General features: G+C 41.5%; 1 protein-coding gene across 2 annotated transcripts in view; it reads left to right on the top strand.

Moving 5' to 3' along the window:
- JPH1 (junctophilin 1) overlaps positions 1–13,297 on the top strand; it is a 401,716-nt gene that overhangs the window by 136,394 nt on the left and 252,025 nt on the right. For both annotated transcript variants that reach the window (XM_069220366.1, XM_069220367.1), the window contains exon 2: positions 2,908–3,661. In XM_069220366.1, the coding sequence (XP_069076467.1) occupies positions 2,908–3,661 (754 nt within the window). The remainder of the gene's footprint in view (positions 1–2,907; positions 3,662–13,297) is intronic.

Here is a 13,297-nt window from a genome sequence, read left to right as displayed (position 1 = left end):
AGTACTCTTAATGTTCAATATCTACCAGTATGGATGAAGTGCGCCTCATACACCCTGTAGCCCTCAACTCCTAACTAAGTAGATTTACATACTTGTATGAATCATTGACTTTGTAAATGTGTGTGTGATGCAATGCCCTCTGACAATCCTATATTGGAAAGAGTAATACTATAAAAAAAATCAAATAGTGAGGGGCTAGAAAGAGACGAGGGGCACTATTGGTGGGTGCTCGTGAGGAAATCCATGGAAAAGAAAGTCATTGTGAGGGTGTTGACATAAACTGCCACACCGGGAGTCATCAATGCTGAAGCCAGCCCTAGATTGATAAAGTATATACGCATGACAATCCTAAATTTACATTTTGTAAATGTTCTGTAAATGTGACCGGATTTGAAACTGGAGACTAAAAATTAAGTTGATATCCTTAGCTTGATTTGTGGGAACAGCCCAATTATGTCAGACAGTATTATGTATAATTAGTGGCCTCAATTGAAACATTGGCATGCACTGACAAAAAAGGAGCTGCATTAAAGGCAAAAAGAACAAATCATTATGGTGGAACATAACAAATAACCTTTTCTATTAGAAATAAACCTAAATTCTGAAATTCTCCAAACTTCCCATTATTAAAACTATAATTTAAATTTTTGTTTGTGAATTAAGGAAAATGTTTCATAATGTGTGGATCGGTTTGAAGTTTACTTGTTTCTGTAGTTTTGTATATATATATTTTTTTAAGCTTTACATCCTAGAAATTGTTTAGGCAGGGGTGCTTGGCTTCCGCTAGTGATTCAGTGGGGTTCCACAGAAGTGAATAGGAAAAGTACCTCTGGTTTAGAGCTTTTAAAATGTAAATACATCTTGTTATTAAACATGCAAATATGAATTAGTGTTTTGCTTTCATTCTTACAAATAATATTTTGTAAAAGATAAAAATTTACTACTTTTGCTCAGCCACCAACCACTAACATTTTCTGACTGAGACCATTGTTAAATAGGCCAATCGAAGTGTTTGAAGTCTGTGGAAAACTCCTCAGTTGCGTCACACCCAAAAAAAAACTCAAAGTTTCTGATCAACGCTCTTGGCAGTTTCTAATGAGTTCTCAAATCACTGGCTTCCAGCCCATTGAATGGTACAACCACTATCCTCTTACTGACAGGTAGCCCTGCCTTTGATGTAGAATAGCAGTAGTACTTATCTCATAGCACAAAAAGCCCAGAGTCATTTTGGATTCATTAGGGAGTGCACTTTGTGAGCTTTCTAGCAGTTTTATCGATCCATTTATAAACTCCGATATCAAAGGAAGTGTGTTTTGAAATTGTTTTGTGGTTTGCCTTCTTCTACCTTTGAAACAGAATATTTTTTGTAAAATAAAACACAACGTGTAGGGAGGCCATACATCTAACGTGTTTAATGTACATATAGTGAGCAGCACAGCAAATAATGAAGAGACAATTATCGTCTCAATTGACCAGAGCCCTCACTCAAAAAAAGGCCAGTAGAAACATGTTGAACTAAAATTCACACACAATTGAACGGTTAATATGCATGTTTTTCTCATACAAGTCTCTGGGGTGAAACGCTTGACAGAAAGTTGATACTTTAAGCAGAATTTATCTAGTAAGCAGGTGGCAGGATCGTCTCATGAAGAAAATGCGAGACTCCTTTGAAGCAAAAGATACAGCAAGTGAATACAATGCTGATGTCATAGGTTTCTTCAATTCGAGCTTCTGGGTGCCAGCATTGAAAACAAGGCTACATTTTACAACGAAACGCAGGAAATGTGCAAATGTTCTACCTGAAACCAGTCGGCTTCCAGATCTACTAGAGTCATGAAACCTAGCAACTATTTAGAGGTTAAAATACATTTCACATTAATAAGAAAACTACATCCATATTTGATTATAAAATATTATCAGTACACATTGTGATATACAGATGCAGAGACATTGATGTTAAAGTAATAGAAACACAAGATTATTTTCATAGTTTAATGCCATTCTGAAGACAACTTATCAAACGGAGTTCCTGTTCCAGCCATTGTAACATGTGTTATAGATAGATGAACAAAACATATTCACATTTTTATTTCTTGATAGAAAGAAGCTTACCACGTATATTTCTATTAGTGAGGGGTAAAGAATCTAGGGCCAGATGTGCGAAACAAGCGTTACAAATTCCATATTGCCACCAGTGTGGAATTTTGCAAACTGACTTATGTCCTTAAAATTCCGAATCATAGTGGTTCTCAAACTGACCTTAAGGAAACCGGGCTGCGTTTAAAGTTTTAAGCTTTCTAAAAGTTGGTTTGAAAGTAGACAGTGGTCCCCTGGACATCTGCTTACATCCAAACAAACTTCCTTTTTGCATTCAGAAAAGGGAAGGGTCCCACTGGGAACCCTTCCCTTTTGTGAGTGGATTTCTACTCATCACCCTAGCCTGGGTGGTTAGTAACTTTTGCAGTGGTTTGTGGCTGTTATTTTCATTGTAAATAATTAAAAAGTATTATTAGAGTGGCTGTTTGGAAGGGATACCTACAACACGCCCCTTTCAAATAGCGAATACTTATCCTTTTTTTAAACCCTTTTATGGCATGGAAAAATGTTGCAGACAACTAAAATAGGTTTAGTGCATTGCAACATGCTTTTTTTGCAATTTCAAACTCCACATCTGTGCACTTGTGACTATAAAAATGATTTGTACATATGGCCACAGTGGCTTAATTTCTGTAAGTGAAGAGAGGTTTAGATCTACAGGTTTATATAATATCCGATTCAAAATTAATTGTAACACCTGCTTCAGTCTACCTAAACCACATGCCGGTCATGCTGTTTGCAAATGCAGTGTACCCAGTTATTCCATCATCATGTTAAACTTAATTCTATCCTTTTGCTTTTTTTATACAGGCACCTACCAAGGACAGTGGATGGGAGGAATGCGCCATGGATATGGTGTTCGCCAAAGTGTGCCCTATGGTATGGCTACCGTGATTCGTTCACCTTTAAGAACTTCTCTTGCCTCACTTCGTAGTGAGCAAAGCAACGGCACAGTACTACATGATATTGCTGGAGACAGTCCAGCAGGTACAAGAGGTGGTTTCGTACTGAATTTTCACAGTGACACTGAATCATTGGATGGTAAGAAAAAAGGTCTGTTCAGAAGAGGTTCCTTCCTTGGTAGCATAAAACTAAAAAAATCTGAATCTAAGACCTCAATCTCCAGCAAACGTAGTTCTGTCAGAAGTGAAGCAACAATGAGTAGGATAAGTTCTAGTGATGCTACCTCTACAATCAGTTTTGGAGATGGTGATTTTGATTATTGTCCAGTAGAAGACCATGTTGATGCCACCACAACCGAAACCTACATGGGAGAGTGGAAGAATGATAAACGCAATGGATTTGGCATTAGTGAGCGCTCCAATGGTATGAAATATGAAGGAGAGTGGTTGAATAATAAAAGGCATGGATATGGATGTACATTGTTTCCAGATGGGACTAAGGAAGAAGGAAAGTATAAAAATAATATTTTGGCCCGTGGAATACGAAAGCAACTTATTCCAATAAAGAACACGAAAACTAAAGAGAAAGTTGATCGAGCAATAGAGGGAGCACAGCGGGCAGGTGCTGTGGCAAGGACGAAGGTGGAAATAGCAGTATCAAGGTAGAAACTGTTATTGTGCATGCACATCACGTATCCTGTATAACAGTCCTTTATGCAGTTTTTTTCTGTTCATATAAACTAAGGCACCTCACACTGGATAACATTACCCCTAAAATGGGTTTCTGGAGTTATAAACCATTGATTTAATGTGGAACCCTTTATTTTAAAGTTCGCCCTAAATAACCCAATGCAGATTACATAATTATGCTGGTGACTGGCCCCAGTCTATGATTGATTGTGACATTTCTTAAGTGGGTGGTTATCAGATGGTGTCCTGTTGCTAAAGCAAAAAACCTATTCTATTTTAAGCAGAACAACTGTTTTAAGCAGCAAGAAAAGGTCCGGAAGGTTATTGATAAGACCCATATTATGGGGTAGCTTGTTTCAGATAGCTGCCAGGTAAGAGCCTGCAGTAGTGTATTGACCTAATCTGAGGAACCAACCAACTATCCTTGAGATGCAGAGTGGGGATTTGAAGATACTTTGGTTCCCCTCATGTACACTGAGTGATATGCCAGACAAAGTTTTAAATAGTATTTGGTTGGCTGCAGGAAACTGGAAGGCTATTTGTTCTGTCAAATGAGGGACAGTTTTAAACCAACTACAGCTCATTCAGACGATATTTGGGAAAGTCTAGGTGTGTAGTGCATTTACCACAAAATAGTTGCCCGGAACAACCAGGGTTTTCCTGTAAAAACAGGGAAAGGCAGACATTGCCATAAGTGTTCTAATTGGAAGAAAGCAGGGAGAATAAAACCTTTTGATCTGAGGAACTACAGCAGAATTAAAAATTAGACCCAAATTTCAGGGTACCTCAACTAGCTTGTGGAGGGAGTCTGAGCTTCCATGCCCAGATACAGACCGAGGGAGGTCCTCCAAACATCAGAACCTCAGTTTTAACAGAAATAATCTAAAGGGTGTCTCAACTAGAAAGTTATTTTTATGCACTACCTTGGCAAGAAGGGGTAGCAAAGATAGTGGCCTATAATTCTTGAAATTGGAATGTCACTGTGAAGGTGCACAGCGAAGGCCTTCCTCATTTAATATTGCTATTCGTAGTTTTCGTTGGATGTATAATCAGTATATTTAACCTGAGGCTCTGAGCTGGAGCTTAAGCTTTTTTTATGCTTCATTCAAATCCTTCTTAGTCAATTTCCATTTATAAAGGGGAAGTGGGTCTCATCAACAGAACAATAATTGGAATATCCATAGTGCTCTTGTAAATGCAAGTCCTAGTATCTCCATCCTAAGGAGTGAGTTCTGTTTGTTCTCTATCCTGCTGAAGACTCGGGCCACCCATTTTCCTAAGGCCATAGCTCCTGCACCTGAAACCTACATTGGAATGAGCAATCAAAGTATGGTATCTCTCTCTGATAGCATTGCTTCTACCCAGGAGGGTTTCTGATCTTGCATGAATGTCTGCAGTTGCTGGCTGGATATGCATCAGCTGTTTTAAAATGTAAGGGTACAAAACTGAGGTTCTGCTTTTTAATGTATAAGCTTCTGACTGGTCCAGTGTTTAGTGTTGTGCTAAGTGCGTCTCCACCCTGCTACCTTCCACGCAGTCAAAGAATCTCAGGACTTTGTTCAGTCATAAGCTTTCTTTTTCTGTTCAGCTGTTTTCTATCTCCCAGAGTCAGCTAGAAGAAAGTTTATGGGTCCTTGAATATTTTCATTATTGGTTTATGAAACATCTTTCTGTTAGGGCTCTCTGACTTTCTCATTAGACATCTTACGATTGTGCAGACTGTGACTGCACAATCTATTCTCTGACTACTTCTGTGCCAATCATTGCCTTCCCTCTTGAAAGATGTACACTGATTTTCAGTTCAGAAACGTGTGCTTTTTAAAGCTCGGTCTTTGACGTATGATGATCTGAATAATTCTGGTCCCTCTAATAACTTTCAGAAAATCGTAAAACAAAACTGTCTTTTTCAGCTTCTCTAATTTGAAGGCTTTTCAGTAATTTGTTCCTGTGCAGCGCTAGGGCAGCTGTTACTAGGTAGCAGTGCTCTTTAAATACTTTAATTTACAAATAGTCATCCAGAGAATATTTCCATCTGTTTCCCCTGAACCCTAGTCCTTCATTCTTCCCCGTCACCTAGTTGCCTACCGAAAAATGAGGAATCCTCAAAAGTTTATTCCAGTCTTGAGCCCATTTGACAATGCTTGGCATATATGGGGGAAAAGAAGACCCTCCTCTTTCAGCCTGTTTCATGAGAGCAGCTGGAAGGTAAGCCCCTTTCATTAATAAATAGTGGATTGCATGCACCATATTACTGTGGTCCCTGCTGATTCACCCCGGCTTTTGATTGAATGCTGTTTTCTATGGTTTTGCGAAGTGCTGATATTTCTCCAGGGTCCTTATCTGAAGCCCTGCCTTGGCATATCTTTAGGCTGTGCAGATGTATGTATGTATCTTTGTGGTATTTTTTTATAGCAGGATACCAGCCAAAGGTCAGCTGAGCTTACAAGGTCAAATCCCAGTTCTACCGGGAAAAGAATGGTAAGTGACTTGAGAGGGCCTTTTATCAAGTTGATGGATATAGTACAAATGGGTTACCAGCTCTCTGATCTGCCCGTGACTTTCTTCCCAAGAGTACCAGCTCATTTGACTAAGTGTGGGAATCACCATAATGGAGTCCTGTAGGGCTGGATTATGCAGAATGGATGACCTGTAGCACACCCCAGAGCGATTACCTCAGTGTTCATCCCATAGTACAGAGGTTACTCGTTCACATTCCCTATTAGATTTTATCATTTTAAAGGAAAAGGACACATCCATAGTAGTAAGAGACCAATTCTATCCTGTGACAGTAGCATTGGGCCACCATCTGCAACATCTTAAAACTGGTGACAAGGGCATGGTTCAAAAGGAGAATCAGATTTGAGTTTGGGCTAGAAGTACCTTAACCCTTTGGGTGCCTTGGACGTAATGGTTACGTCCAAGTGCTGAGGACATAACTGTTCCTGCACCTGGCCCACGGGGGAGTGCTAGCATAGCGATCGTGCTGCAGGAATGCTCAATAGAAACATGGATTTAAAAAAAATTTTTTTTACACATGAGGGGAGCGGGCCCTGGGCAAGGGTCTCTCCCCAAGGGGGGCAATTTATTTTAAGGCCATTTCTGCACCCCTTGGGGACAGATAGGCCTATTTTAATTAGGAGGGCAGAAAACACTAGACACCAGAGATATATATTTTTTTTATCGGGGGGGAAGCGGCCCCTTTGGGGGGGGGGGGGAGCATATTATATTAGGCCATTTTTGCCCCACTTGGGGGCAGATCAGCCTATTTCTATTAGGCCCATCTGCCCCCCAGGGGGGCAGAAACCACTTGGGCACCAGGGATTGTTGTGTGTGTGTTTTGTTTGGGGGGGGCGGCCCCTTGGGCAAGGGTCGCTCCCCATGGAGGCACCTTACTCTTGGCCATTTCTGCCCCCCCTTGGGGGAAGATCAGCCTATTTTTATTAGGCACTTCTGCCCACAAGGGGGGCAGAAAGCCCACTAGACACCAGGGAAGATTTATTTTTTTAAAGAGAGGGTGGGGGTAAAATAAATGTGGCCAAAGTTGTTCTGCCCACTGGTGGGCAGATAGGACAGTTACCCCAGACCTTCTCCTGGGAGGGGGGTGGAAGAAAGCCTACTAGATGCCAGGGAATAAAAAAAAAAAAAAAAACGTGGGCTGGTGGCTACCCACTAGTAGGATCATGAATATGCCCCCACCCCAACTGAAGGGGGTAACAGTCTTTCAGCTTTCCCCCTGCACACTAAAAGATCTTATTCCAACAGCAAACAAGAGGACATTTGATTATTTTGGGTTTTGATTTTACATTTGGGCCATGAGAGCTTGGCTAACTTTTAAAATTGTCCCACTTAGAATGGTGAGGGCTGCACTTTTGGACTTTAGGACACTTGCCATCTAGAAAAACATCTGGAAAACTAAATATCTGGAGGAGTCCAGGGCGGTGTGCTTCACATGCAACCCACACAATTTTCTTACCTACAATGCCCTGCAAACCTCCCACTTAGCTTGAAATCACACATTTTCCCCACATTTCTGTGATGGAACCTTCTGGAATCTGCAGGAATCCACAAAATTTCTTCCACCCAGCATTGTTGAATCTATACCAATAAAAATTCTGCCCCACTTGTCAGCCTAAAAATGTTTTTTTTCCAAACTGCCCTTTTGGACCCGCTTTGGTTTCCCCTCAATTTCGACATGTTTTTGGCCCTTCCCTGTCACAGGCACTTCGTCTACCTACACATGTGAGGTATAATTTTTATCAGGAGACTGAGGGGAATGTTGGGTGGTAAGGAATGTGTGCCGGTGCGGTGATCCCACACACAAATGTGGGGAAAATTAAATTATTTTTTTTATTTGATTTTTTAGCAAAATTTGAGTTTGTTGAGGATTTTGAGTAAGAAAACACCGGGGTATCCACGAAATTCACATTTCTCTGGACTCCCTTGGGTGTCTAGTTTTCAGAAATGTCTGGGTTTGGTAGGTTTCCCTAGATGGCTGTTGAGCCCAGAACAAAAAACGCAGATGCTCCCCCTTTTTGCAAATACAGGTCGTTTTGTAATTTATAATTTTGATATGTCCACGTTGTGTTTTGGGGCATTTCCTGTTGCAGGCATTTGGCCTACCCACACAAGTGAGATACCATTTTTATTGGGAGATGTGGGGGAATGCTAAGTAGAAGTACATTGTGGCTCCCCTCCGATTCTAGAACTTTGCAGCACCGAAATGTGAGGAAAGTGTTTTTTTTTTTTGCCAAATTTTGAGGTTTGCAAAGGATTCTGGTTACCAGAACCTGGTGAGAGCACCACAAGTTAACTGATCCTGGGTTCCCCCAGGTGTCTAGTTTACAGAAATGTCCGGGATTGGCAGGTTTTCCTGGGTGCCGGCTGAGCTAGAGACCAAAATCCACAGCTAGGCACTTTCCAAAAAACACGTAAGTTTTCAGTGTAAAAATTTGATTTGTCCATGTTGTGTTTTGGGCGTTTCCTGTCGCGGGCACTAGGCCTACCCGCACAAGTGAGGTACCAGTTTAATCAGGACACTTGCAAAGGATTCTGGGTAACAGAACCTGGAGAGAACCATACAAGTCACCCCATTCTGAATTCCCCTAGGTGTCTAGTTTTCAGAAATGCACAGGTTTGCTAGGTTTCACTAGGTGTCGGCTGAGCTAGAGGCCAGAGACCACAGCCTGGTACTTAAAAAATAAAATAAAAAATAAATTAAAAAAAACACGTCAGATTTCAATGTAAAAATGTGATGTGTCCATGTTCCATTTCCTGTTTTAGGCACTAGTCCTACCCACGCAAGTGAGGCACCATTTTTTTATCGGGAGACTTTGGGGATCACAGAATAGAGGAACAAGTGTTATTGCCCGTGGTCTTTCTCTACGTTTGTTTCCTTCCAAATGTAGGACAGTGTGTAAAAAAATAAGTCTTTTTTAGAAATGCCCTGTAAATTACATGTTAGTATGGGGATCCCGGAATTCAGAGATGTGCAAATAACAACTGCTTTGCAACACCTTAATTTGTGCCCATTTTGGAAAAACAAAGGTTTCCTCGATACCTATTTTTCACTCCTTATATTTCACCAAATTAATTGCTGTATCCCCGGTATACAATGAAAATCCATTGCAAGGTGCAGCCCGCAACCAGAAGAGTCCAGCAGACGTAATGGTATATTGCTTTCAAATGTCTGGAAACAGTTATAGAAGAAAACATGGACAGAAATGGCTCTTTTTTTACCTCAATTTTAATATCTTTTTATTTTAGCTGTTATTTTCTGTAGGAAAATCTTGAAGGATCTACACAAATGACCCCTTGCTGAATTCAGAATTGTGTCTCGTTTTCAGAAATGTTTAGCTGTCTGGGATCCAGCATTTGTTAAACACCCATTTCTGTCACTAACTGGAAGGAGACTGAAAGGACAAAAAAACAGTAAAAATGGGGTATGTCCCAGTGATATGCCAAAACTGTGTTAGAAAATGTGGTTTTCTAATTCAGGTCTGCCTGTTTGTGAAAGCTTGGAAGATGGTGATTTTAGCACCACAAACCCTTTGTTGATGCCACTTTCAGGGAAAAAACACATGCTTTCTTCTGCAGGACTTTTTCCCATTTGTTTGTTTTAAAAAAAGCCAACATTTTAGCTGTATTTTTTGGTCTCCTCAAGGGGAACCCACAAACTCTGGGTACCTCTAGAATCCCTAGGGTGTTTGAAAAAAAGGGACACAAATTTGGCATGGGTAGCTTATGTGGACAAAAGTTATGAGGATCTAAGCGCGAGCTACCCCAAATAGCCAAAAAACGCTCTGCATCTGAGGGGAAAGGCCTGGCAGCGAACTGGTTATTTATAGTGCTAGGCAGAAACTAGAAACGTTTGTAACCATCATCTAAGAAGGTTACTCTTAAGTAGATTTTGTTCTTGGTGCCTGCATTTAAATTTCTAACGTCTTGAGTTTTTGATCTTAAAAATATCTAATAAGGAAGCATATAATTCTTAGAAGGAGTAATAATTTAGGCAAAGGAGCCCAGGATGTTGAGCTAACTGAAGACCTCAAAGGTCGCTTTCATATTATTAGAGGATTTGAAAATTTTGTCTTGATAGTGCAAGACACTGGCAGCAAATTACTTTATTTAATTAAAAAAAGCCATATCTCGATTTTTTTTATTTATTTACAATTCTTTTTTTCCATCTTTTTACAAATGGATCTAAAGTGTTAGCACTTTAGCAATGTCCTCTCTCAAGATTAAGGGTCACAGTTGTTCTGTATTAATAAGAATTGGGGATTTAGAGGAAAGACCACTGTATAGGTCTTGTGAGGAGCCACACATAAAATCCTTGCATTCAAGGAAAGAAAGATAGAACAGGCAAATAACCCTACAGTCTTAAAGGCATATAGGATGATCTCGGTGACCCATAAAGATTTTTTTATAAATATTTGTACCCCTCTCCTTTAATTTAGCTGCTCTGAAAAACTCTGCCATTGTGTAGGAAATTTAGGTTACTTATTGAGGGGGGAAACACCCTGCTCCAGCAGCAACCACAATTCTTGTTAGGATGAAATGCAAGCAAACTTCAAATTAACCTGCTCTTAATTCTCTGGTAGCTTGGCACAAGCAGTCAGGTTTAACATGTAGGGAATGTGTGAAGTATTTATGCAGCACGTAAATAGTAATAATGTGAAAACACAGTTCAAGAAAAACCCCACACCAATTAGAACCAATAGAGTAACATTAATACATTATTTGAGACCACAATGACAAAAAATCCAGTCAGTAGAACTGGAGATTTGCAATTTTAAAGATTTCTCCCACCTGGGGGCTAAGACCTGGAACACTCTCCCCTTGCATCGCGGAGCCTTACCATGGCTCCAACAGTTCAGGAAGGACCTCAAGACCTGGATTTTCAACCAACAGGAACAGGCAGCATGATCATGCAGCATGACCCCTCAGCACCTCGAGACCCTAACGGGTGAGGTAGCCGAAATTTTCTAATCTTGATTGATTGATTGGGTAGCACCAGAAAGTATAAAATGCTCCTTGCAGGCCCTGATACAGGGACCAGCTTAGTCCCACTGAATGAGTTATCCTTCTCAAGTCAAGTGTGAAGAGTTCCACTCAGAGTGGAGGGGACTGCAAGGAGCAGGGAAAGCATCATGGATAATTGTCGCTGTAGCACAAAGAGCAGGCCGAGCGTCACGGGCAGTCTTATCAGCAGCGCAAAGGTCCTGTCAGGCATAGCGGATGGTGGTTGCTAGAGATTCGTGTTGGTGGTCACTGGGGGCTGTCGAAGCCGTAGGGCAAAGTGCCGCTTTTGCACTGCCAGTCCTCACTGATGGTCACTGTAGTGTGAAGGGTTTGTTCCCTGGAGTGTTACATTGGTGGTTGGCACGGTGGGCAAGACCTTGGCATGGACAGGCTCATTCATTGTCGTGAAGATCCCAAATAGATTTCTTCTTTTATTTTTGAAGGGGGAGCTCTACTGATGCCTTACCAGCGTTCCAGTACCTGAGAGGTACCTCTCCTCTTGGGGAGCATGGATTCACTCCAGCACAGGCCAGCAGGGCTCAGACAGGTCTAGACTATGGGACCGCTGTGCTGTTGCAGGGAGTCCTCTGAAGCTTACGTCTCTGTATCTCAGAACAGTACGTCAGTTAGCTGACCCTTAGAGACACTTCAGCCTGAGATGAAAGGTGCTGGTTGGGTTGAATTCCTTCTCAGCCAGCAGGACAGTAGAGTAGCAGTCTTTCTTGCATCAGACCAGCACAGCAGCCCTTTTGAGTCTTCCACAGGTCAAGAGGTGCACTGAAGAGTAGAGTTGGGTGCTCTCTACCAGCAGAGTTCATGGAGTTTTGCCCAATCTGAGTTTCTGCTTGCAGCTGGGATTTCCTGTAAAATTCTGCCAGCCACCGCTTGGCAGTTAATTTTCTGGTGTACATCTCGCCAATGTTAAGTTGGTAGACTAGAATTGTATCATCTAGCCCGATTTTTGGAGACTAGAATGCCTCCCGGTGAGATTTGTCAACGCGGGTGGGTGTGACGGGTCGCAACTGTTTGCATTGAGAAAGCGTTGTGTGGTGATGTTCTCGCTGATCTTAGAGTGCAGAACAAGCTCCAGGCACTACAAATCAGTGCCAGCAGTGGTTGGAGTCCCTCCCCTCCAAATAGTTTGGTTTGAGGAGCCACTATGTATTGCTAGTGTGCCAGCTTTGAAGTAGTAAAATTTCTAAGAGGGTTCTACCGCGAGAGACTCCTGGAATTTCCTGCCTCCTTCCCTGTCTGGGGGGACACAAGACTAGTGTGAAACCTTTTTTGAGTGTGTTGAGGCTGAGCCTTTGTGATGTGCAAGTGTGTTAGGTGACAGCTCTACATCCCTCTCCTCCAATCAAGTCACGGATGGCCCATCCTACCAACACCAAGTCCCCCCGTTTCTCATTGCCTGGGTGCAGTACAGAAAGACCAACTGCAAGTTACACCTAGTCATATGACCCAGGATACAGGCGCCAAATGGTTGGGGCAAGAAAATGGCAACTTTCTAAAGTCGCATTAAAATTACAATTCTTTAGACAGCAAACTTAACATTACTACTTGCCTCCAATTGAAAGGTAGCACTTATTAAGTGTAATCCAGTGTTATCCTATGGGAGAGGTAGGCCTTGCAAAAATGAATGTAGGATTTTTTTATTACCAGGACGTTTAAAAGTTAAAAGTACATGTCCAACTCTTTAATTACGCTAAACCCTGCAATTGGACTGTTTAGGGTGACTTGTATGAATTAAAAAGGAACGTTTAGGCCAGGCAAAAAGTTTATTTTGCCAGGCTGAAATGGCAGTTTGAAACTGCTCACACAAGCTGAAATGGCAGGCCTTAAGCAAAGGCTTCTTAAGTGGCTGGCACAATCAGTGCTGCAGCCCACTAGTAGCACTTCACTTACAGTCCCTAGGGTACATGTAGAACCACTTTACTAGGGAATTGAAGTAAATGAAATGTGCCAGTCGGATGTAAGCCAATTTCACCATGTTTAAAGGAGAGTGCACAAGCACTTTAGCACTGGTTAGCAGTGGTAAAGTACACAGACTCCTAAAAGCCAACAAAAATGGGTTTCAGAAAACATGAGGG

Source organism: Pleurodeles waltl, chromosome 2_2 (genome assembly GCF_031143425.1).
Source record: "Pleurodeles waltl isolate 20211129_DDA chromosome 2_2, aPleWal1.hap1.20221129, whole genome shotgun sequence".
Lineage (NCBI taxonomy): Eukaryota > Metazoa > Chordata > Amphibia > Caudata > Salamandridae > Pleurodeles > Pleurodeles waltl.
The sequence above is the reverse complement of the archived record's forward strand: the minus strand, read 5'-3'. Positions and strand labels throughout refer to the sequence as shown.